This window comes from Kogia breviceps, chromosome 19 (genome assembly GCF_026419965.1).
Source record: "Kogia breviceps isolate mKogBre1 chromosome 19, mKogBre1 haplotype 1, whole genome shotgun sequence".
Classification (NCBI taxonomy): Eukaryota; Metazoa; Chordata; class Mammalia; order Artiodactyla; family Physeteridae; genus Kogia; species Kogia breviceps.
In genome coordinates, this window is record NC_081328.1 from 21,551,738 (window position 1) to 21,578,457 (window position 26,720).

The 26,720-nt window shown below is 37.4% G+C and overlaps 1 protein-coding gene across 3 annotated transcripts in view; it reads right to left on the reverse strand.

The window, feature by feature from the left end:
* APPBP2 (amyloid beta precursor protein binding protein 2) overlaps nt 1-26,720 on the reverse strand; it is a 65,971-nt gene that overhangs the window by 9,435 nt on the left and 29,816 nt on the right. For all 3 annotated transcript variants that reach the window (XM_059047580.2, XM_067021773.1, XM_067021774.1), the window contains 6 exons: nt 26,354-26,505; nt 21,046-21,169; nt 6,010-6,178; nt 1,952-2,041; nt 641-708; nt 455-560 (listed from right to left, as the gene is read on the reverse strand). In XM_059047580.2, the coding sequence (XP_058903563.1) occupies nt 455-560; nt 641-708; nt 1,952-2,041; nt 6,010-6,178; nt 21,046-21,169; nt 26,354-26,505 (709 nt within the window). The remainder of the gene's footprint in view (nt 1-454; nt 561-640; nt 709-1,951; nt 2,042-6,009; nt 6,179-21,045; nt 21,170-26,353; nt 26,506-26,720) is intronic.

The following is a 26,720-nucleotide window of genomic DNA, read 5'->3' on the forward strand; positions in this document are numbered from 1 at the left end:
TTACATTAGTGTTTTTCTCTATGTCCTCTTTGGAAGTAAACTATAAAATCAAGGATACCTTGTCCAGAGCGATGGCATAATACATCGTTTTCCTGAGACTGACGGAGATAAGGCCTAAAATAATTGCTAACAAGCCTCTTTGCTACTACAAAGGCAGCTATAATGATTTGTGCTAAATCAACAACAAAGACAAGCCATCATCTTGGTAAATGAAAAATGGAAAACTACTCTTAAATACTGACCTACAACCCCCGAACATTTTTCCTGGACGATTCTCTTTAATTCCTAAAACATTAAGTTTTAAGCCTTCTAGGTATTATTTAGTAAAATAATGGAGTACCATATATGAGGAAGGGCTCAGAAAGTTATTTTTAGATAGTGGTTTATACATCACAAATTACAGGTCAGCAAGTCAATTTAGGTTGAAAGAAAAAAATTGTAACTATTAACATACCTGATAAATTGCAACAGACTGACAGATATTATCTACATTGAGTAAGTAGAACCCATAATCTAGCAGTGTATCAGAATATTTTGGGTGTTTGGATCCAAAATGATCCCTATAAAAAGATACAAAATTATTAGGATATAAAGTAGAAAGAAACAATTTGAAATGGTATTTTTAATAACAATCACCTACCGTGCCAAATACACTGCATGCTTAATTAACTGTTCTGCCTTCTTAAATTCACGTTTTACAACACAAGCCTAAAGATAAAGTGAAAGATTGTTAAATAACTCTGAAACAGTTAATTCGTGTGTTGAAACAAGTATGGCTTATATTGATATAGTCAAACTATAATGGTTGAAAAAAGCATCTTCAAACATAAATAAATGGTTCTATTTGTAATTTCTTTCCTTCCAAGCATTTGAAAATTCCATTATAAACAGATCTGTACATATCCTGGGAAATTACACAACTTAAAATTTTGATAGTCATGCCCAAAACAAACCTGTTATAACGAAGTTATCTTAAAAAGCTGGTATATTCCCATCCTTACATATTATTAAAACAGAGGTGGGGAGGGTTCACCATATTATCTTCTAAGGTACTTATTTATATCCCAGTTCTACAGTGGCTTACAACTCTTTTGTAGTTTTCCATCTAATAACTTTTAAATGCACAGAATTCCAAGTATTCCTATTACTTCTTAAAATATTTTGATTCATGAGAAAGCTAGTAGTCTTTAACTGTAAATATTATTTGCATACAGAAATGTAAATCTTGCATATATATTAAGCTGTCTTTATATTAAATGTATATTCAATGTTTTAAATTAATTAAAAACTTATTAATGACTCTTCTAGCTTTAATAATAACCTGAATATTTATGCTGTTTACTCGCTCTAAATTGACTTATTTCATAAATTTCGCAGAAATCTTAAACTCTTCTAAATCTATAATTTTAGAATAATTCTTCTAATTGAAATTTCTATAAGTAAAACCAACCAAAATGGAATATTCAAAACTGAAAAACCTCTGGGTAGAAAGAGTATATCTGAAAAGTACATCAATACTTCAAAGCCGTAGTGTACCAAAGCAGCAATTTTTAAATATTACTAAATGTCTTCAAAGACTTAATGCATTTTTTTTTTTTACAGAGTAAGAACAAACTAGAGAAAAAAATCAAATAAGTATTGACTAGCAAGTCAAGAAAAAAAAGCTACCACACTGTGTCACTGCCAATGCTGTGCCTAAAAGATTTAATACCAGGCTATCTTTTAGGAGAAAAGTGAAAAAGCCCATACAACCATGACATAAGGAATTCAGGTTGCTGTAAAGGTTTAAGAAAGAAGCCAGATTTCTAAAACTGAGCAGAGAAACTTAGAAAATCGACTTGGTTATCCATGAGTATGTAATACCGAATTTGTTAAATAGTAGGTTAATTTACACAAACTTAAAGCTTACTAAATCCTACAATCCATTTAATAATTTCAACATTATATTCACCTTAGAAGCTTGTCTTAAAACATCCACCACGACTTTGACTGGTAAGCCTGTTGTGATTTCTTTCATTGCCTCAATGCACCATTTGTATGCCTAAAAAATATTTACAGAAGAGCAAAACCTGTGATATATCAAATTGACAATATTTAACGAAATTATTATGAATTTTTCCTGCAAGCTTGCAAGTACTTGAATAAGAACACATACAAAATATTTACACTTAAAATTTTCTCTCAGAGGCTGAGTCTTCTTGAAAGTGTAAGTTTGTTACATTTTTCTTTGGATATGTGACACATATTCAGGAAATCAGAGGCATGTTCTTTGTGTCCCAGAAGCCTTTGCACATACCGTTCCCTCTGCCTTAAAATACATTCTCCTCCACACTCCGACCCCTTAAACCACCTAAGTTGTTCTTCAGGTTTCAGCCCTAGACTAGGCTTCCTGTACTTTCCTTCCCCTACTGTAACACTTATTATTTTATATCTTAATTGCTTGTTTAGTTGAGTGCTTACTTTGTGCCAATTATTGTTCTAAGCACTTTATGTGCACTAACACTTTTAATTGACACAACACCCCTTTGAGATACGTACTATTATTATAGGAAAAGGAGGTGCAGAGAGGTTAAGTACTAGGCAATGTGCTGGCACATAGGTATCTATTGGGGGAGCACAACAGAAAATGTCCTTCATCTCCTAGTGCTTAGTGGGGAAAAAAAACAAAGTAAATTACTTTAGATAGTAAGAACTGCTTCAAAGAAACAAAATAATATTATGAAGCGATCACAAAAAATGTGGGGAAAACAAATTGAAAATATTAGAAAGTAAACATTTGTTTTCCTCTGTAAGCTTCCATCTCTTCCATTCCACCTAAAAGATGTAGCTATTCAGAAGCAATTTTGATGCAAAAAGGAAATATATGCGATTTAGGCCAAAAAACCTGATTTGTTTGTAAGATACTAAATAAGTTGATTTTGTTCCAGAACAAGAAGGTAAAATCTGTGGTAAGTTGTAATACTGCTTTTAAAATACTTACTGCCCCTCCTCGGGGTAAGATAAAGTTCCCTTCCACATTAAAGACGAGAATGCTTATGTGAGTTCCTTTAGCCGAAATATTAATTAAAATATAAGCAGAGGTGAAACGTGGCATTTCTGGGAGAAAGCTCTAAGAACCAGTAATCCCTTCCCCATAATGTTTCTGCCTCTGCTCAAGGCTGGTAATGTTCTAGATACAGGCTGCTCCACAACACAGGGTTTTGATCAAAGTATAGATGGGATGTTAAGCAGAGCCACAGAGATCCCAAGATGGGATGTAGCATGAGCAAGAAATAAACTTTTATTATTCCAAGTCAGTGCTGTTTGGAGGTTGATACTTCCTTAGCATAACCTAGCCTACATGGACTAATAACAGAATATGGTGATAATTCATCAAACTATTGATATATCCTCAAGATTTATGTACTTTTCTGTAGATAGGACAAATTTATAAACTATCAAGATTATTCAAGAAACATCTATAGACTTAAATATTCCTCATGAATGTGCGAGTTGCAAAGATCATGAATAAGACACAGTATGCCACCCCAATTCAAATGTTCAGAAAGAAAATAACTGTCAATTAAATAGTAACTGCCTAGTTAAGAAAGTAGAAACTGGTGGGACTTCCCTGGTGGTCCAGTGGGTAAGACTCTGCCCTCCCAATGCAGGAGCCCTGGGTTCGATCCCTGGATGGGGAACTAGATCCCATATGAGGCAACTAAGAGTCCACATGCTGCAACTAAGAAGCCTGCATGCCGCAACTAAACACGCTGCAACGAGGATCCTGAGTGCCACAATGAAGACCCAGTGCAGCCAAAATAAGTAAATAAATAAAAATAAATATTTTTTAAAAAAAGAAAGAAAGTGGAAACTGGTGAATAAAAGGTACGTTTCTTCCACTGAATACATCGGTGAGTCTGGACATATTAAAGTGTGTCTGGAGCTGAGTACATGAGTAAAAAATGGCAATATATGACTCACTTTATAGAACAGAAAGAAGGATGCAGGGCAGTATGAAAAACGAGGATGAAAAGAAACAATGAAAGAGGAAACAGAGATGGCCAAGATGAGGAGGACATATGCAGAGAGATAAAAAGATGGTGGGGCACCTGAAGAATTTTTTTTTCTTTTGGGCATACCATGCGGCTTGCGGGATCTTAGCTCCCCAATCAGGGACTGAACCCGGGGCCCCGGCAATGAAAGCACTGAGTCCTAACCACTGGACCGCCAGGCAATTCCCAGAAGAAACTTTTAAGGTAGGTGTTTCTAATACTTGAACTGTTGCTGTTTACTTCATTCTCATTTCTAGTAAAGGCTATCCACACAAAGGCCCTCTGTGAATGGGGTTCTTTGTTTTTGCTGTGTGTGGAAATCATAGAAAGGGGCCAAATTCTATATCTGGGTCAATAAGCTATGGAATAGTCTGCATAAAAGGGGCGGCAAAATAATCCATCGACAGAACGAGTTCAGCAGACACAGGAATCAGAATCAAAAATAACCGAAGAACTTACATAAACCTCCTGAGAAAATGCAGGCATGCTGATAAGAATTTTAGATTTTAACACATACACTTAATGACTTAAAAAAATTTCCCCAACTTTACTGAGGTATAACTGACAAATAAAAATTTTATATATTTAAGGTGTTCATGATGCCTTGATATACATATACATTGTGAAATGATTATTCCAATCTAATTAACACATCCATCACCTCACACTGTTACCTTTTTTGTGTGTGATGAGCACACTTAAGATCTACTCTTAGCAAATTTCAAATACACAATACAGTATTAACTATAGTCACCACACTGTACGTTAGATCCTCAGAACTTACTCATCTTATAATGAATTGTTAAGCTTTCAAAAATAGTTAACGTAAACAATAAGGCATGCCTATTAGAATGGCGAAAATCTAAAACACTGACAACACCAAGTGCTAGCAAGGATATGGAGCAACAGGAGCTCTCATTCATTGCTGGTGGGAATGTATACTGGTACAAACAGTTTGGCAGTTCCTTAAAAAACTTATACTCTCACCATACGATTCAACAAATGCATTCCTTGATGATACCTCTTAGATATTAAAAGCAGGATGATCCTAGCACTGGGATTGTAAACATCACTTCACAATTATTCTAGAATTCTCCAGTTTCACTTCTAATGGTGACTTTCTTTTAAATATGGAACATGCACGTATTTGTACTACAGGGTAAAACTTGAGATAGGGATAATTTTAAAATATGAAAGCTAAATGACAGCTATCTGACAGCATAAAGTAATTATGATATTCTTCCATAAATAAAGGAGTTAAGCTTACACAGCTCACTTCTCAACTATGTATTCATTAGCACCAAAGCCTTAATTTAACAGTATAAAGCCAAGAATGAGGCTATCTTTCTCATAATGCAGAGACAGAAGCAAAACAATGCAATAAAGTATAAATAAAATCTAGGTTCCCACTGAAACAAATGCCTTCAAGTTATGAGAGTTCACCCAGAGCTACACATCCAATAAAAAAGCACCTATTAAAGGTTCATTTAACAGAGCATGCCCTCAAAATAATTTAGGCAGAAATACACTTGGTCAAATTAAAAACAAAAACAGGATCTAAACTGTATATGTAAGTTTAAAATCCATCTCACAGAATAATCCTTTTGCCTAATTTAAAATATTCCATTACAAATGTATATTGCTTTAAGCAAACCTAATATGTCAAAATGAGATCTATTAGGGCTTCCCTGGTGGCGCAGTGGTTGAGAATCCGCCTGCTGATGCAGGGGACACGGGTTCGTGCCCCAGTCCGGGAAGATCCTACATGCCGCAGAGCGGCTGGGCCCGTGAGCCATGGCCGCTGAGCCTGTGCTCCGCAAAGGGAGAGGCCACAACAGTGAGAGGCCCGCAAACCACACACAAAAAAAAAAAAAAAGAGAGAGAGATCTATTAAAACAAATATGACATTATATGATTTATCTTTTGTTTTATAGATACATACTGGTCACAATGAAATGTTCTTCAAAACACTCACCTCATCATAGTGACTTTTTGCAAATAGGAGTGCACACAGTTCTCCATAGAGCGCAGCTCTGTTTGCTTGCTGGCCATGTTTTGAGAGTTTATCCATGTATGTCTGAGCTAACTTAAATGTTTCTTCACCCAAATGATATTTGCAGTTTCCATTTCGCACATGAAGCAATCTGCAGAAGCACAAATAACATTACTCTATTTCTGACAGCTATTTCCAGCATGGTAGAACTGATAACCTCTTACTGATCATTAAGTAGCATCCAAATGAGTTAAGGTCACGAGACAGAAGAAATGAGGCAGCACTGGAAAACAACCATCCGGCTGAAGCTGGGACCAACTAATACACAGAAAAAAGTATATGCTCGTTCCAGAAAGCTACCTATGGTTATCTCATCCAACTTTGATTCCTTATCTTCTCTAAATATTTTGTGTATTTGTGCACTTACCATGTGCTACATCTATCACTTAATTCTTTTTGTTCTAAATCCCAAAGTAATGCAGTTTCATTATAAAAAATTTGGAAAACAAGACAATAAAAATCAACATGAAATTCTATTACCTACCATGACTTTCCATTCTTTTTTTTAGCATATTTGTACAACCCTTGATCAGTTACCACTCATTTTATGTTGCTTCATAAAAGTTGTTTTTACTTATCTTTCCAGTAAGATAAGTTCACTGAAAATAGTGGTCCTGCCAAGTTCTTTCTTTTGTAACCTTTATCCTCTATGGTGGAAAAATACAGAATTCTTTACACAAAGTATCTGTAAAACCATGCTATCTAGTTTTTTTGTTTTTTTAAAAAATATTTACTTATTTAGGCTGCACTGGGTCTTAGTTGTGGCAGGTGGGATCTTTAGTTGCGGCATGCGGACTCTTAGTTGTGCCATGCGAACTCATAGTTACAGCATGCATGTGGGATCTAGTTCCCCAACCAGGGATCAAACCCAGACCCCCCGAACGGAATCTTACCCACTGGACCACCAGGGAAGTCCCAAAACCATGCTATCTAGTGATATTTAAGAGTAGTAAAATGCTTTAGGTCAGAATGAGGTCAAGATAGCAACAGACTATACATCTGTATAGACCATACAAGACAGGAGAACAGAGTGAGGACTGGACATATATTTATGTATCTATTATAATGTTGGTTAAAACATTATGTCCATATATCATGCTAAACATTATGTCCATATATGATGACAATTTTCTGAAAATGCTCAGTCCTGAGAGGGAACAAAATATAAACGTAATTTAAAAGAAAACCAAGTATTAAAAAAAGAAAACCAAGTATGAAGAGGTTAGGAAGCATTCTTCAGGAGTATTAAATAAAACCCAGATACTTAAAATCTAATTTTTATATCTCTTCCAAAAATATTAACAGATCAATGACCCAAGATGAGAAACACTCTAACAATCTTCTGATGTCTATCATTCTGTTGTACAGTGAGAAAAAAAGAGAGTGCTTTTAATTTACTTTTTTAAAAAATTGAAGTCCAGCTGATTTACAATGTTGTGTTAATTACTGCTGTACAGCAAAGTGACTCTATTATACACACACACACTCATATATATATATATATACATTCTTTTTCATATTATGTTCCATTATGGTTTAATCACAGGATACTGAATACAGTTCCCTGTGCTATACAGTAAGACCTGTTGTTTATCCATTCTATATATACCAGATTGCATCTGCTCATCCCAAACTCCCACTCCAACCCTCTCCCACTCCCCTCCCCACTTGGCAGCCACCAGTCTATTCTAAAAGAAAGTAATTTTAAATTATCAGTACTATTCAATAAGGTGGCAAATATTACACAATGCCACTGTGTATCCTCCCAACACTCACAATAAAGTTATCTGCTTTTTGAAAAGACTAAAACCCTCAAATAAAACAATACAGTACTGCAGTTAATTAAAAGTTCTGGGGACTTCCCTGGTGGCCCAGTGATTAAGAATCAGACTTCCAATGCAGGGGACATGGGCTCAATCCCTGGTCGGGAAACTAAGATTCCACATGCTGCAAGGTAACTAAGCCCACACACCACAACTACTGAGCCTGAGCGCTCTGGAGCCCAAGCACCACAACCAGAGAGCCTGCGCGCCACAACTACTGAGCCCACAACCAGAGAAGCCCGCACACTGCAATGAAGAATAATCTGCACACCACAACGAAGACCCAGTGCGGCCAAAATAAATCTGAATGGAGTATCTTTCATATTACAAAATTTCAACTTAAAGAAGAAATATATATAATTATCAGGCAACTCTAGAATGGTGAGTTGATTAGATTTATATTTTAAAGCAGAAATATACAAGTAGAAAAAATGTTTTGTATACAGGCAACTTTTCATGATAAAGTAAGTATACTCATACAGAATAAAGAGACAATATCACTTGACAGTCAAATTGCTGATCTAATGACCAAGCAGTCTGCAATGATCCCTGTCACTATGAAAAAAAAGTGAAATCTAGTAAAAGATTATAGTAAAAAGAAATATGTATTCAGATGATAAAGTTTTCAGAGACTCTCATAGTCAAGTATTGACTGAACACCTATATGTGCCACTCATTTCTATTTCTCTAGGTGCAAGGGATATAGTGGCAAACAGGAGAGAAAGAATCCATGACCATAGAAGCTTCATTCTAATAATGGAGGCACTATACAATGGGGGAAAGACAACCTCTTCAATAAATGGTGTTGAGAAAACTGGACAGCTACATGCAAAAGAATCAAACTGGACTACTTGCTTATACCATAAAAAATAAATTCAAAATGGATTAAAGGCTCAAGTATTAAGTCCTGAAACCATAAAACTTCTAGAAGAAAACATAGGTAGTAATAAGCTCTCTGACATCAGTCTTAGTGATTTTTTTTTTTTGGATATATCTCCTCAGGCAAGGGAAACAAAATCAAAAGTAAATAAATGGGACCACATCAAACTACAAAGCTTTTGCACAGCAAGGAAAACTATCAAGAACCCAAAAAGGCCATCTACTGAATGGGAGAGGATACTTGCAAACAATATATCTGGTAAGGGGTTAATATCCAAAATATACAAAGAACCCATACAACTCAACATCAACAAAACAAACAACCCGATTAAAAAATGGGCAAAGATCCTGGGTATTTACCCAAAGAAAACAAAAACACTAATTAGAAAAGGTATTTGCACCCCTATGCTCATTGCAGCATTATTTACAACAGCCAAAACATGGAAGCTACCTAAGTGCCCATCAACAAATAATGGATAAAGAAGATGTAGTATATACACACAATGGAATATTAGCCATAAAAAAGAATGAAACCTTGCCATCTATGACAACATGGATGGAACCACAGGGTATTATGCTAAGTGAAATAAGTCAGACAGAGAAAGACAAATACTGTATGACTTCACTTATAGGTGGAATGTAAAAAAACAAATGAATATAACAAAACAGAAACAGAGTTACAGACAAAGAGAATGAACAAGTGGTTACCAGAGGGGAAGAGGGTAGGGAAAGAAATAGGTGAGGGAGATTAAGAGGTACAAACTTCCAGCTGCAAAATAAATGAGTCACAGGTATGAAATGGGCAGTACAGGGAATACAGTCAATAACTGTAATATCTTTGTATGGTGACAGATCGTAACTAGACTTATCTGGTGATCATTTGAGTTGTATAGAAATATCGAATCACTACATTGTGTAACAGGAACTAACATAGTGTTGTAGGTCAATTACACATCAAAAACAAACTCATGGAAAAAGAGATCAGATTTATGATTAACAAAGGTTAAGAGGTGGGGGGAGGGAGAATCAGATGAAGGCAGACAAAAAGTACAGACTTCCAGTTGTAAGATAAGTAAGTAGTAGGGATATAATTTATAACATGATAAATTAACACTACTGTATGTTATATATGACAGTTAAGAGTAAATCTTAAGAATTTTGCTCACAAGGAAAAATTTTTTTCTATTTCTTTAATTTTGTATCTATATGAGATGATAGATGCTCACTAAACTTGTGATAATCATTTCACAATGTAACTAAGTCAAATCATTTTGTTGTACACCTTAAACTTACACAGTGCTATATGTCAATTATATCTCAATAAAGCTGGAAGAAAAAAAAGCTTCATTCTAGTGGGGAAAAGTGTATTAGGCAGACACACACCAATTAATTAAGACAAAGATAAATGCTACGAAGATGATAAAAACGGGGTGATATGATCAAAGCCTTCTTAAAGGAAGGGCTTAGGGTAGACAGGGAAGAATTCTCTTGCAGAGGTAACATTTGAGTTGACACTTAATGATGAAGAGGCAATCATGTGCAGATCTGGGGGAAGCATGTTCCCAAAAGAAGGAATACCGAGTGCAAAGGCCCTGAGAAAGGGAAAAAAATTCTGGCATAATCAAAGAACAGTAAGAAGGCCAATGTGTCTGGAGTATTTTGAGTAACAGATAAAGAGAGATGAGAAAGTAGAGAAAAGAAAGATTTTTATAGGGTCTTACTGAACACGGTAAGTCATTTTGGTTGCAAAAGTGAGATTACTTGATTTATGCTATAGAACAATGCTATCTAATAGAACTTCCTGAAATGTTCTATACCTGCTCTGCTCAATTTGGTAGCCACAAGTGGCTACTGAGTATCTGAAATCTGCCTAGTGTGACTAAGGACTGACTTTAAATTTTTAACGTTAATTAATTTTTTTTTTAATTTTAAAAATTTATTTATTTATTTATTTTTTGTTGCATTATGTCTTCGTTGCTGTGTGCGGGCTTTCTTTAATTGCGGCAAGCGGGGTCTACTTTCTGTTGCAGTGCACGGGCTTCTCATTGCAGTGGCTTCTTTTGTTGTGGAGCACGGGCTCTAGGTGCGTGGGCTTCAGTAGCTGTGGCACATGGGCTCAGTAGTTGTGGCGCAAGGGCTTAGTTGCCCCGTGGCATGTGGGATCTTCCCGGACCAGGGCTCAAACTGGTGTCCCCTGCATTGGCAGCATATTGTTAACCACTGCGCCACCAGGTAAGTCCCACAATGTTAATTTAAATAGTCACATATGGTTAATGGCAATCATACTGAACAGTGCAACTCTAGAAAGACTGCTCTGGTTGCAGTGTGGAGAATGGATTACAGTAAAGCCAAGAGCGGAGCATGGATTACAGTAAAGCCAAGAGCGGAAGCAAGGCAACCAGGACAGAAGATATTACAACAGCCCAGAAAAAAAAACCTTGAGAAAAAAGGTATTGGTATAAGAAATACAGATTTGATAGTTATCCAAACGGCTGAATGAGAAAAAAGTTAAATTTAGAGAATGAAAAGGTAAGTGCTCACCAATCATTTCTATAATACTAAGAACTGTATTTCCAGCAAACTTCACTATAGGTATTCTGCCTAAAAATCAGTTTCTGGAAGTTATTTAGTAATTGGTGGGGGTAGCAAACTACATATTTTATGCCAGAAAAGCACAGCTTGATATTTTCTCCAGTCTCCACTGATGATCTGTTGAAACAAAAGGGCAAATTCAACATATGGAGACTCTTCAGGGTCTGTGTGTCCATCTGGACTGACAATGAGCAGGATGCAGGATCCAAAAAACTTTTGGTCCAACTGAGGATCTAATTTTGTCTCAACGTTCAGCCTAATAAAAAGGCAGGTTCTCAAGGCTCTCCAAATGTGGCACTACCATGTAAGCACAGTATTTTATTTTAATAGTTTTTAAAGATAGATTTTATTTTCTAGAGCAGTTTTAGATTCACAGAAAAACTGAGAAGATACAGAGATTTCCCATATACCTCTAGCCCCACAGTATTTTATTTTTATGACAATGTAAAATCATAGCTACTTGATCAATAGCTATTATCAAAAGCAATTACTATGGGACTTCCCTGGTGGTACAGTGGTTAAGAATCCACCTGCCAATGCAGGGGACATGGGTTCAATCCCTGGTCCGGGAAGATCCCACATGCCACAGAACTAAGCCCACGTGCCACTAGAGCCCATGCTCTGCAACAAAAGCCACCTGAATGAGATGCCTGCGCACTGCAACGAAGCGTAGCCCACGCTCACCACAACTAGAGAAAGCCTGTGTGCAGCAATGAAGACCCAATGCAGCCAAAAATAAATAAATAAATCTTAAAAATAAATTTTAAAAAGCAATTACTATTTAATTAGTTAAGTTATTCATTGTTTGAAGTGGAAAATACACAAATCTAGAGGTCACTAGTTTATAAATATATTTACTATAAGATTGAGCAAGATGACTAGTTAGATCCTCATGAGATAGACATGACAAAAATAAAACCTTAAAAGTAAACCCAAAGGAAAAAATCTCTCTCCTGCTTATGCAAGCATATTTTTCCATGAACTACTTAAGAATTTTAGAAATAAATGATAAACTGAAAGGGGAGGGTTGGGTAATTTTTATAAAAGACTGGTGGGCTTTTAAAAAAATTGTGGTGAAATATATAACATGAAATTTGTCATATTAGCCATTTTTAAGTGTACAGCTTGGTGGTATTAATTATTTTTACTATGTTTACAACCATCACCACCATGCATTTCCATAACTTTTCATCACCCCAAACAGACACTATAATATACAATAGCTTCCCATTCTCTCCTTACACCCCCCAGCTCCTGGTAACCTTTAATCTATTTCTCGTTTCTATCAATTTGTCTATTCTAGGTATTTAAGTAAAATCATACAGTATTTGTCTTTATATAGCTGTCTTATTTCACTTAGAATATTACTTTCAAAATTCACCTATGTTGTAGCATACATCAAAACTGGCTGAATAATATTCCACTGTATATACAGTTGACCCTTGAACAACGTGGCAGGGGTGGTTAGGGACAATGACCCTCCAGGGCAGTAAAAAAAATCCACATATAACTTTACAGTCAGCCCTTCATATCTGTGGATTTTTTTTACAACATTTTTACAACATTTTTTTACAACATTAACCATACAACAATTTAAGGGTTCTTTTGTAGATGGATACCTGGGTCGTTTCCATCTTTCGGCTAATGTGAAATATTCTGCAATGAACACTAACACACAGGTATCTGTTTGTGTCCCAGTTTTCAATTCTTTGCGATATATATACCTAGGATTGAAACGGCTGGGTCATATGGTAATTTTTTTTGCTCAGCTTTTTAAGGAACCACCAAACTATTCCATAGCAGCTGCTCCATTTTACATTCCCATTAGCAATGCATGAGGATTCCAATTTCTCCACATTCTTATTAACACTTATTTTGTTTCTTCCCTCCCTCCCTTCCTTCTTTGCTCTTCCTTCCCTCCCTCTCTTTTTCCTCCTTCCTTCTTTCCCTGACCCCCTTTCGTTTTCTTTTCTTTTCTTTCTTACATTACAGCCAAACTGGCAGATGTGAAGTGGTATTTCATTGTTTTTGATTTGCATTTCCCTAAGGACAAATGATGCTTGTTGGCCATTTACACATCTTCTTTGGAGAAATGTCTATTCAAATCCCTTACCCATTTTTTAATTGGGTTGATTGTTGTTGTTGAATTGTAGTACTTGAAATATTCTGAATACTAGACCCTTATTTGATATACGATTTACAAATATTTCTCCTATTCCATAGGCTGTCTTTTCACTTTCTTTTTTCTTTTTTTTTTTTTTTTGTGGTATGCAGGCCTCTCACTGTTGTGGCCTCTCCCATTGCGGAGCACAGGCTCCGGATGCACAGGCTCAGTGGCCATGGCTCACGGGCCCAGCTGCTCCGCGGCATGTGGGATCTTCCCAGACCGGGGCACGAACCCGTGTCCCCTGCATCGGCAGGCGGATTCTCAACCACTGTGCCACCAGGAAAGCCCTTTTCACTTTCTTGATAATGTCCTTTGATGTATGTACAAAAGTTTTTAATATTGGTGAATTCCAATTCACCTGTGAACAGAGATAGTTTACTTCTTTCTTTCCAACACAGATGTATTTTATTTTATTTTATTTTTGTCTAATTGCTTTGGCTAGAACTTTCAGGACAAAGATGAATAGTAGTAGTGAAAGCAGGCATCCTTGTCATGTTTCTTGATCTCAGGGAGGAAGATTTGAATATAATGTTAGCTGTGGGTTTTTCATAAATGCCTTTTATCATATTAAGGAAGGTTCCTCTATTCCTAGTTTTCTGAATGTTTCTATCATGAAAAGGTGCTGGATTTTGTCAAATGTCTTTTGTGTCAATTGAGATGATCATGGTTTTCACCCTTCATTCTACTAACGTGGTGTACTGCATTAATTTTCTTACGTTGAATCACCTTTGCGTTCCTGAGATAAATCCCACTTAGTAATGGTGCATAATCCTTCTATATTCTATTGCATCCGATTTGCTAGTATTTTGTTGAGACTTTCTGCATTTACATTGATAGGAGATATTAGTCTGTAATTTTCTTTTCTTTTTTCTTCTCATGTCTTTTTTCTGGTTTTGATATAGGTTAATGCTGGCCTCATAGAGTAAGTTAGGAAGTGTTCCTTCCTCTTGATTTTTTTTGAAGACTTTGAGAAGAATTGGTGTTAATTCTTCTTTTATTTTTTTTAAAAATATTTATTTATTTATTTGGCTGCATCAGGTCTTAGTTGCAGCACGCACAATCTTCATTGTGGTGGTGGGATCGTTCGTTGCGGCAAAAGGGCTCTGCATTGCAGCGCACAGGCTTCTCTCTAGCTGTGCTCAGGCTTAGTTGCCCCACAGCAAGTGGGATCTTAGTTCCTTGACCAGGGATCAAACCCACGTCCCCTGCATGGGAAGGCAGATTCTTAACCACTGGACTACCAGGGAAGTCCCTATCTTCTTTTAATGTTTGGTACAATTCACTACTGAAGTCTTCTGGTCTTGGACTTTTCTTTTTTGGAAGGTTTCTGATTACTGATTCAATCTCTTTGTTATAGGTTTGTTCAGAATTTTAATTTTTTTCTTGGGTCAGTTTAGGTAACTTGTGTATTTCTAAGAAATACCTGTCTGGTGTGGTTTTAATTTTAAGTGGGGAAGCAAAGCACTGTGAGAGGTAGCAGATACTGCTGGCTCCCTAACCAAGTCATTTTTCCCATCTCATGCTTGTTGGCAGAACCCTGATTTTGTTAGGCACTGACCCCTTTCTCATAGGACTCATAAGTAAATCATGATTAGTTTAAGCCAATCCTAACATGGTGATCCCATTCAGATTGTCACTGATTGATTCAGAGGTCAACAAATGACCTAGCTCTGGTTAATGAGACTCAAGGGTACGTCAGCTAGGTTGTTTCTGAGAAAGGCTCCTTTGTCATTAGAGATAAAATATGGTCTTTCTTCTGCTGGACAATGTGGAATCTGCATGTGATACTTCAAACCACAGCAGCAGTCTTACAATCACTGGGGATAGAGGAGCCAGAAGATGGAAAAAACCTAGTTCCCTGATAACCTCTATGAATTCTGAATTAACCCATCCTGGAGGTACTTGACTTTGTATTGATTATCTTTTTAATAAAATTCTTTGTATTTTTAGGGTGCTGTGTTTATGAAGAGGGCTACTATCTTATTTGCTATACATAGGTCTATGACCTTTTCGTGGATTGTACATTTTATTATCAATATCCCTTTTGTATCAACTAATGGTTTTTATCCTGAATTCTGCTTTTATTGTTAATATTATTGTCTTGGGGTATTTTCTTTTAACAATATATAGCTGGGTTTCATTTTTTATTTATTATTATTATTTTTAAAGAATTGCTTTATTTTTTTATTTTTGGTTGTGTCGGGTCTTAGTTGTGGGATCTGCCTTGCAGCATGTGGGATCTTTCGTTTGCAGTGCGTGGGCTCCAGAGCATGTGGGCTCTGTAGTTTGCAGCACACGGGCTCTCTAGTTGAGGAACGCGGGCTTATCTGCCCCGCAGCATGTGGGATCTTAGCTCCCTGATCAGGGATGGAACCCGTGTCCCCTACACTGGAAGGCAGATTCTTAACCACTGGACCACCAGGGAAGTCCCTGGGTTTCATTTTTTAACCTTCTTGGCAGTCGCTGTTTCTAGATAGGGGAATTGAGCCCATTTACATGGTCATAGTTACATCTGGTTTTTAATTGTTTCACTTTTTTCAGTTATCATACTTAGTTATTTCCTCTATTCTCTTTGCTTATTTATCTACCTTGGACAAGTTTCCAATCATTCTTACCCCTACTCCCACTATTCTAATTGGGAATGTCTATCGTATTTTTCCATTAGTCAATTTATTATATACCCCTCCCTAGCACTGACGATATTTGAACATTAAATGATAGGCATTCATATTCCCCTTACCAAGATAACACCTTTATAACACTTTCTTATACTACTACATTTTCCCAAATGTGTATTTTTAAAATAGGCTATTATATAATATATGCCCAACAGCAAGCAACCTGAACATAATAACATGAGCCTCAATTTTCCATCCAAAAAGGTTTTTTGCCAACTTGAATACATCAAGTTTTAGGGATATATATGATAACATTTTGAAATTTATAATATTTAAATCACCTGTATGCTATGTTATAAATACACATTTAAAATCTAAACTAAATTTTCAAAAATTAATTCTCCTTCTTGTAATTCATGAAATGTTACCCAAACTATTCACATGCATCTTAAAACATTTATCTTCATCATCACCAAACTACTTCTGAGTCATCTAACAGTTTTTCAGAGTAAAACATTTTCACTTGCTTGAAAATCAGTACTTTTGAATCTGGTATCATGTCCCTAGAAATGTTATCCAAAGGTACCAGGAACCATCTGCAAACCATTAAGACAGTTGGGCTTTCCCATTCCACCTAGGACAAGTAGACACCCATAATCTGCACAACCAAACCACGTAATGCATCACATTTCAAAGTAATATTTAAGAAGCCAGTTAATAAAGATATCTAACACAACTATAAGGTTATGACCCCTAGAATAATTCTAAATTTTGTGTTAAATTATGTTAAATCCCATTACTTCCGTAAAAAGAAAATTCTGCCAGGTGACCTCTATGGGCTTCCTGGTATTGGCACTGGCTGAGTTTCAGGCTAACATTTCTTTCCCAAACAGTACTTTGTTGTTCAAAACAAGAGACTTGAAAGAACATCACATAACATGAGGGACTTTGTAAGGCAACTCTTTTTTCAATTTTCAGGTGGAAAAAACACAAACAAACTTATCTTACATTTAATAGTATGTGGTAACTGAGAATTTCTGTCTTGTTATTTCTAAAATTTCCCTTTCATTTCCAGTTTGAAAAAAAATCCTTACATAAGACATATTACAAATTCACAATTTGTTCTTCATTCTTTCCACTCCATTACGTCTAACTATATATTACAATATTCACTGCTTACCACTGTTTCTACACCATCTTTCCCTGTCTTGAGATTTGTTACTATTGAACTTTTATTTGGTTAGAGTTATTCCTTGACTATTTTCCTCAGATAAAGTACCTAGAGATATATTTGGTATCTACAAATTTGAAAAATTTGAATTTTATCCTAAAAGTTTGTGAAATGTAGTATTTTCTCAGTAATTGAGATACTGCTCTTGTCTCTTAGCTTCTAACTCCTATTTATCCTTGGATTTCAAGAAATTCATCTGCTTCGGGCTCAAGGTTCTTTTTCAATCTAGATTCAAGTCTTTTCCCTCCAGTTCAGAAGTTCCATTTTTCACTTAAAATCCCCCAAATACACCAAAATAATAATTGTGGTTATTTCTAGGCAGCAGGGTTACAGATAATATTTATTTTCTTCTTCATAGTTTTCTGTATGTTTTCAATTTGTTTGGTAGTAGACATGCACATGAGAACAAACAAAGCTATTAAATAGAAAGCAAGTAAACGAAACTAGGCAGAGTCTTCAAGGAATAAAACAAAGACTGAGAAATGGTACCAGGTTTAACAAGAAGAGTCTCTGACATTTGCTCTATACTGCTTCCATGCCAGCCCCAGATTAGAAACTGGTTTTGTGCTATTAAAGTTAAAAACACACTGTTAGGGCTTCCCTGGTGGCGCAGTGGTTGAGAATCCGCCTGCCGATGCAGGGGACACGGGTTCGTGCCCCGGTCTGGGAAGATCCCACATGCCACGGAGCAGCTGGGCCCGTGAGCCATGGCCGCTGAGCCTGTGCGTCCGGAGCCTGTGCTCCGCAACGGGAGAGGCCACAACAGTGAGGCCCGCATACCACAAAAAAAAAAAAAAAAAAAAAAAAAAAAAACCACACTGTTACATTAGGCTCAAAGCTCCTGGGATTGGCTAAAGGATTTCATTAGTATCTGTTCTCCAAAATAATCCTCTCCCAAATCAATTAAAAGCTAAGTAAGAATAATTTAACATTTTTTCAAAAAACACTACTATAATAATAAAAATTATCTTTACATCTGTAATGGCCAAGAATTTAGCAACAAGCAAAGCTGTGTAGAAGCAAATTTTATTTTGAAATTTAAAATTCTTAAGAACAAAATGTCTCGGTATACAGGCAGTAAGCTGGTATAAATAGTTCTGTTTCTTGGCACAAGCATTTTCCTATTCACATGTGCTTGTTGTGAAAACAGCCCGAACACTCACAGTATTGACAGTTACCTGTCCAATATTCCCCTCTCCTCCTTCCTTAATGTAGACCCATGAGTTCATTTGGGGCAGCAAAATGCACAGATGTTTTGCACGGGCTTCCCTGGTGGTGCAGTGGTTGCGAGTCCGCCTGCCAATGCAGGTGACACGGGTTCGTGCCCCAGTCCGGGAAGATCCCACATGCCGCGGAGCGGCTGGGCCCGTGAGCCATGGCTGCTGAGCCTGCGCATCCGGAGCCTGTGCTCCGCAACGGGAGAGGCCACAACAGTGAGAGGCCCGCGTGCCAGAAAAAAAAAAAAAAAAAAAAAAAAATTTTGCCCAGACCACCTTATCCTGGTTGGAGGATGTGCAGAATGTGTCCCAGTTTCCCAGTTTCAAAGAGAAGTAATAAGTAAAGAAGATAAGGCTAGGCCTCTGGGAAAGCTATTTTTTCTGACTGAAAAAAAAAAAAAAAGAAAGGAAAAGGAAGTAGACTCAGCGGGCACGAGCCCTTTGCCCTTCTCCTTGCCCATAGCATTTGCAAACATAATGACGTGAGCTACATGCTAAAGATGACAAAATAGGAAAAAGAAGAGGAGCCGTGGTCCTTTGAGAAAACTAAATCTTTTGGTTATATTAATGCAAAATTTATATAAAAGCCTTAAAATCAGACAGACAGGAGAAATGTTAGTTATCCGGATGGAATAAATCTTCTGACTTTGTGCATAAAAAGCAAGCACTTACAAGAAGAAAATGTTTTACTTTTGGTCAAAAGACTGCTTGCAATGAAAGAGCAATCTACAATGAAATCATACAAAATGGGTTTTCTGTTCTAAATTAACTAGTTCATACACAAAGAAACACTTAGCTAGCCCCTAAAATCCCTATGAGATAGTCTAGTCTTCTATTCCTATCCTAGGATAGGCAGAAGTGGGGAAGAAAGATGAAACAGATTACCAGTACTACAAATTACAGGCCCAATACCAATCCTTTCATCATAGTTTCTGCACACAAGTATTACTATAATTTATCATAAATATCTGTGGGAAATTATCCTAAGCTTCTAAAATATTATTTATAATTAAGTTTGCACACTATAAAATTAACTTCAGGATGTGAATGTTTGTCTAACACAGGTAAGTCCTGTATAAAATGGGGTAATAACCTCAAAAGACTGAGCAGAGATAGCTTTAGTCAATGGTAGCATAAATCAACAATGGTTTTATATAGAAGAACCTGTATTCTAGCTCTGAAGAGGTGCAGATTTAATTAACTCATCTCTAAGGTACAAAAAAAATATGACCCCTTATTCAATAAAAATAGAAGAATATAAATTCAGTAAACTGACCAGATTCTAGTTAACTTAGGACAAAGAATTATTTTGTTTTTAAACTTTATTTCGATTTCCCTTTAGTTTCATAAAAAAATTCTTTTTAAGAAATGTCAAATCAAATGGGGGGGGGGACAGAGAGAAAACCTACATGAAAATAGCTAAAACTAAATGTTACATATACAAAAAAAATAAAGACAGTAAAATCAAAGGGTTACTTCTGGATTTGCTTGCCTTTCATTTAACTACATCTGTTAAAAAATGTATTTTAAAGAAAGGTTAGGGGGACTTCCCTGGCTGTCCAGTGGTTAAGACTTCCCCTTCCAATGCAAGGGTGTGGGTTCAATCCCTGGTCAGGGAGCTAAGACCCCAGGTGCCTCGCAGCCAAAAATCCAAAACATAAAACAGAAGCAATACTGTAACAAATCCAATAAAGACTTTAAAAATGGTCCATATCGAAAAAAGAGAAAGGTTAGGGACTTCCCTGGTGGTCCAGTGGTTAAGACTCCATGCTCCCAATGCAGCAGGCTCAGGTTTGATCTCTGGTCAGGGAACTAGATCCCACATGCCGCAACTAAAAACAAAAGATCCCACATGCCACAACTAAAGATCCCACACACCTCAACGAAGATCCTGCAAGCAGCAACAAAGATTCCTGCGTGCTGCAACTAAGACCCCGTGCAGCCAAATAAATAATAAATAAGTATTTTTTTTAAAAAAAAAGTTATTTAGAAGTAAAATATTAATCAGGTTATGTACAATTCCAGAAATGTAAACGGGGCACAGTAAAAACAAAACAAAACACACACACACACACACTCAAGAAGGGACTTCCCTCATGGCACGGTGGTCAAGAATCTGCCTGCCAATGCAGAGGACACTGGTTTGATCCCTGGTCCAGGAAGATCCCACATGTCACGGAGCAACTAAACCGTGTGCCACAACTGAGCTTGCATGCCACAACTACTGAAGCCCATGCTCCACAACAAGAGAAGCCACTGTAAGGAGAAGCCCACACACTGCAACGAAGAGTAGCCCCCGCTCACTGCACTAGAGAAAGCCTGCACGCAGCAACAAAGACCCAACACAGCCTAAAATAAATAAGTAAATAAATAAATTTTTAAAGCCACTAATACCATTACAGCATGTAATTAAAGGACTGTTCCAACTTACCTCACACAACATTCTACTGCACGAAACCAATGAAGCATCTCATCATGTAGAGTACACAACTGAAGGCAAGACAGGAAAACTTTCTCAGCATCACTGTACCAGCCTGCATCTGAAAGAAAGCCACCTAAGGGACAAGAAAAACCAAAAACTTTAGATAATTTAATAAATCACCTGAAAGCTAAAATGACATGCTTACAATGATTATTACCTAAAATGAAAAAACCTCTGTTTATTCTGAAACAAAGATACTAATTGTGAAATTTAAAAAAAAAAAAGGAACTTTCAAATAAGGAAATTAGGGCTTCCCTGGTAGCGCAGTGGTTGAGAATCTGTCTGCTAATGCAGGGGACACGGGTTCGAGCCCTGGTCTGGGAGGATCCCACATGCTGGGTAGCAACTAGGCCCGTGAGCCACAACTACTGAGCCTGCACATCTGGAGCCTGTGCTCTGCAACAAGAGAGGCCGCGATAGTGAGAGGCCCGCGCACCGCGACGAAGAGTGGCCCCCGCTTGCCACAACTAGAGAAAGCCCTCGCACAGAAACGAAGACCCAACACAGCAAAAATTAATAAATTAATAAACTCCTACCCCCAACATCTTCTTTAAAAAAAATTGTATATATATTAAAAAAATTAGGGAAACTAGATCAAAGTTGAGACCCTGAATAAGGAGTAAAGAGTTTTTGGTTTGTTTTTTACTTTCAGCTGCATTGGGTCTTCATTGCTGTGCGCGGGCTTTCTCTAGTTGTGGCGAGCAGGGGCTACTCTTCGTTGCGGTGCGTGGGCTTCTTGTTGCGGTGGCTTCTCTTGCAGTGGAGCACAGACTCTAGGTGTGCGGGCTTCAGTAGTTGTGGCACGCGGGCTCAGTAGCTGTGGTGCACAGGCTTAGTAACTCGGCGGCATGTGGGATCTTGCCCAACCAGGGATCAAACCTGTGTCCTCTGCACTGGCAGGCGGATTCTCAACTGCTGTGCCACCAGGGAAGTCCCAGGAGTCAAGAGTTTTAGTTTTGGGCTTCCCTGGTAGCGCAGTGGTTAAGAATCCGCCTGCCAATTCAGGGGACATGGGTTCGATCCCTGGTACGGGAAGATCCCACATGCCTCAGAGCAACTAAGCCCGTGCACCACAACGACTGAGCCTGCACTCTAGAGCCCACAAGCCACAACTACTGAGCCCACTCGCCACAGCTACTAAGCCCATGCATCTAGAGCCCGTGCTCTGAAGCAAGAGAAGCCACCGCAATGAGAAGCCCACGCATAGCAACGAGAGTAGCCCCTGCTCACCGCAACTAGAGAAAGCCAGCACATCAATGAAGACCTAATGCAGCCAAAAATAAATTAAATAAATAAATTTTTTTTTAAAAAAAGAGTTTTAGCCCTCTAAAAGTACTTCATCGCCTAAGAGTTGACATTTTCCAGCTAAATAGCCACTATATTTAGTGATTTGTCTAACATTTTCATCATGCAGGGTAAACATAACTTTCCAATCTCTCCATACCCAATCCCAAAGAGGATAAAGATATCTGAATAAACTTAATCTTCTTAGCATAACAGCACGTCATAGAGGACACACAGATAAAAGAGACAGTAGTGCTTGCTCATCTTAATTTTTTTTTAGCAAAAAATTAAACTGCTGTCCTCCAACAGTCATAATGCATAGGGCATCTGGGCATCATTTCCTTAGGATACTGTCCATCTTTGTAGAGGCTCTTGACCCCCTCCTAATAGTTTAATACATTTTCTAATAGTGTCAACTAATCTTAATAGTGTCAATAGTATCTGGGTCAAGAAAAAATATATTTTGCTCAGACTGGTGTTTCATGTTTAATTAAAGCTTTATGAAATGAAACAAATATTTTAACTGGAGAGAAGTGTGCTTTAGGACATTTTATCCCCCCAAATATGACATTTTAGGGTCCTCACTGAATGACTGGAATAATGAGTTTATAATATTCATATGAAGCAACCTCCTACTCATTAGCTCAACATATTGTGCACTGTGCTGGGTTATTAGGCTATTATCTCTCAGCTTCAAACCAACCCTTCTAGCCTGTTTTATGATGCTGGGCTAGGACTCTATAACCACATTTCTCCTCTGCCAGCTGGCTCCCTAGTAGTCTCTACCAAAGAAGGTACTAGAGAGAAAGGCTGTAAGACTGGAGAAGTAAGAGACACTCCCTGATAGCTTCCAGTTTCTGCCAGCAATGCCCCTGCTAACAGCAGTGTCCCAGGGTAATGTTTCTTTACTCTGGCAGTAGCAATTCATCTCAGTAAGCCAATTCCAGCTGCGGTTTTCCAACACTTACAGAACCTGATTCACAGCACCCCATCAGAGAGACACCTGCCAGTACCAGCCAGTCAGGTGTCCCTCCTAGAGGTTGAGATTCTAGACCCACGAGCTCCGTTCTCAGAACTCTGAGGCACCTGTACCAGCCAAGCAGTATCCCAGCTCTGTGAGGTACCTCCTCAAGCTTCTTTTTTTTTTTTATTCTTTTGGCCACGCCATGCAGCTTGTGGGATCTTAGTTCCCTGGTCAGGGACTGAACGCTGTGAAAATACTAAAGACCTTTAAATTATATACTTTAAATGGGTGCACTGTATGGTATGTGAATTATATCTCAATAAAGCTGTTATTTTTAAAAAGTTTCCATCATGTATACTTCTGGTATGAAGTTTTTTCACTGTTTTGGTAATTTTAGGATCAAGACACATAATATAACTGAATCTGTTAGGACTTGGTCCTAACTCCAAGATACTTGTTCGATCTGGCTCCTTACAGTGGCCAGACTGGTACAAGTGAAGAGACAACAGAGGACCTCAATGAACATTAGCCTTCCTGCTTTGCATCTTCCTTGATACTAAATATCTCCCACATAGATTTTTACATGACCACCTAGGACTAAATGGATGTCAGTATTAACATTCATCTAGGTCACAAACACTCTATTAAGAGACATTCTTTAGTCACAATTCTTTGTTGCAATTTATATTCCACAAGACTATCAAAGGATAAATGCTGAGGGTTCTTTTCAGAAAAGAATGTTAAGTTCCTCCAAGCAAACTCTCTATGACCACTACAAAAAAAATTTTTTTCCTAATATTGAAGGAAATGATCATGAAAACTTGGCAAAGAAAGTAAATGTGCACGTGCCAAAGAGAGAGAGAGAAAAAACATGCACACACACACACACATTAATGTGAGAAGTTAAAAATGAAAGGTAGGGCTTCCCTGGTGTTAAGAATCCACCTGCCAATGCAGGGGGCACGAGTTCGAGCCCTGGTTTGGGAAGATCCCACATGCTGCGGAGCGACTAAGCCCGTGAGCTGCAACTACTGAAGCCCATGAGCTGCAACTACTGAAGCCCACGCGCCGCAACTACTGAAGCCCACGCTCCTCTGCAACAAGAGGAGCCACCACAATGAGAAGTCCGCGTACCGCAACAAAGAGTAGCCCCCCACTCCCCACAACTAGAGAAAGCCTGCGTGGAGCAACAAAGACTCAATGCAGCCAAAAATAAATAAATAAATAAAATAAATTTATAAAATAAAAAAATGGGCAGAGGATCTGAATAGACATTTTTCCAAAAAAGACATACAGATGGCCAACAGATACATGAAAAGATGCTCCACATCACTAATCATCAGGGAAATGCAAATCAAAACCACAATGAGAAACCAACTCACACCTGTCAGGATGGCTGTCATCACCAGAAAACAACAATTAACGAGTGTTCACGAGTGTGTGGAGACAAGGGAACCTCCTGCACTGCTAGTGGGGCTGTAAATTGGCACAGCTACGATGGAGAACTGTGTGGAGGTTGCTTAAAAAATTTAATATAGAACTGCCACATGATCTAGCAACTTCATTTCTGGGTATTTATCCAAAAAAGGCAAAAACACTAACTCAAAAAAGATATATGCACCTCAATGTTCAGTGAAGCATTATTTATAATAGCCAAGATATATATAAGCAACCTAAATGTCCATCAACAGATGAATGAATGGATAAAGAAGGTGTGAGATATATTTATACACACAACAGTGGAATATTACCCAACCACAAAAATTAAACATTAAAAAAAAAAGAAATCTTGTGACAACACAGATGGATCTAGAGGGTATCATGCTAAGTGAAATAAGTCAGACAGAGAAAGACAAATACCATATGATCTCACTTATATGTAGAATCTAAAAATCAAAACAAAATGAAAATAGACTTGTAGATACAGAGACCAAACAGTTGGTTGTCAGAGAAAGGAGATGGGGTGTGGGGTGAAATAGGTGAAGGGGATTAAGAGGTCTGAGCCTCCAGTAAGAAAATAAATAAGCCATGCAAATGTAATATACACCCTAAGGAACATGGTCAATAATATTGTAATAACTTTGTACAGGGACGATACCTGTCGTGGCAATCATTTCATAAAGTATGCAAATTCCAACTCACTATGCAGTACACCTCAAACCAACATAATAATGTATGTCAACTACATTTAAATAAAACACACACACACAAATGAGTGTATGTAAAAACCAATGAAAGTTAAATAAGGTCTATAGTCTAGGTAACAGTATTAAACCAGTATCAATTTCCTGGTTTTGATATTGTCTGTAAATCTACAATCATTTCAAAACAAAAATTTTTCCAAAAACAAAGTAAAAAGGTAGCAATAACTTGAATAAATAATTGCCTGAGACATACTTATCTACATAGATTTGTAAAAGGCATACTAAAATGTTATGCAAACATTAAACGATATTTTTCTATGTGTGTAGCATATAAAACCTTTTCAGAATCCTTTTCCATTTATGTTTTTAGTATTCTCATACCCATGAGGAAATGGAGATTTACCCTCATTTTAGAGATGGGAAAACTGAGGTCCCAAAAGGATTAAGTCTCACGTCACAACACACCGTAAGCTGGTGAAAGAGGTTGGTAGCAGCTTGACATGGTAGAAAGGCAAGTGGTTTGGAATCACAGCATCACAGGATTCTAAACTTAGCTCCATTACTATGTGACTTGAGCAAGTTACTCAACCTTCCTGAGTCCGTTTCCTCATTTCTAAAACTCTATTAATACCTTCATATCACTGGAATGTCATGAGGATTTTCTTGAAAGATAGCATTTAGATACATAGTATAGTACTTAGCACAAAGTTAATGTTCAATATATCACATATAGTTCTTCTGATGTTTTTCTCATAACCTCCCACATTGACTTTGGGAATGTCCTATGAGAATCCTTTAATGCCAGCAGGCTTAATTCTGAGTCATGTTACAGGACAAAACACCCCTCTGTTTTACCATTACTTACCTAAAACAAAGCCAACCTGAATGGCTTTTTCCTTTACTGCAGCATCTGATTCTGCTATGTAAGAGCACCGTCTACTGAATGAGTAGGCTAAGACTGAAGCAACTTTCACACCATGATCCATCAAAGCCTGGAAACAATGATGAAGCAAATGTCTGAAAGAGAAGGAAAAGGTCATTTTTGTTTTTATAAAGGTAACATATTTTGTCCTTTTAGAAAGTGCTAACTTTCATGCACATTGTTCCTTCCTGCCTCAGGAAATTTGCACATGCTGTTCCTTCTACCTAAAAAAGCTCTTCACCACCATCACCTAGTTCTCTCCCATAAATTGGTTAGACTTCAGCTGAAATGTCACTTCCTCCAGGAGATC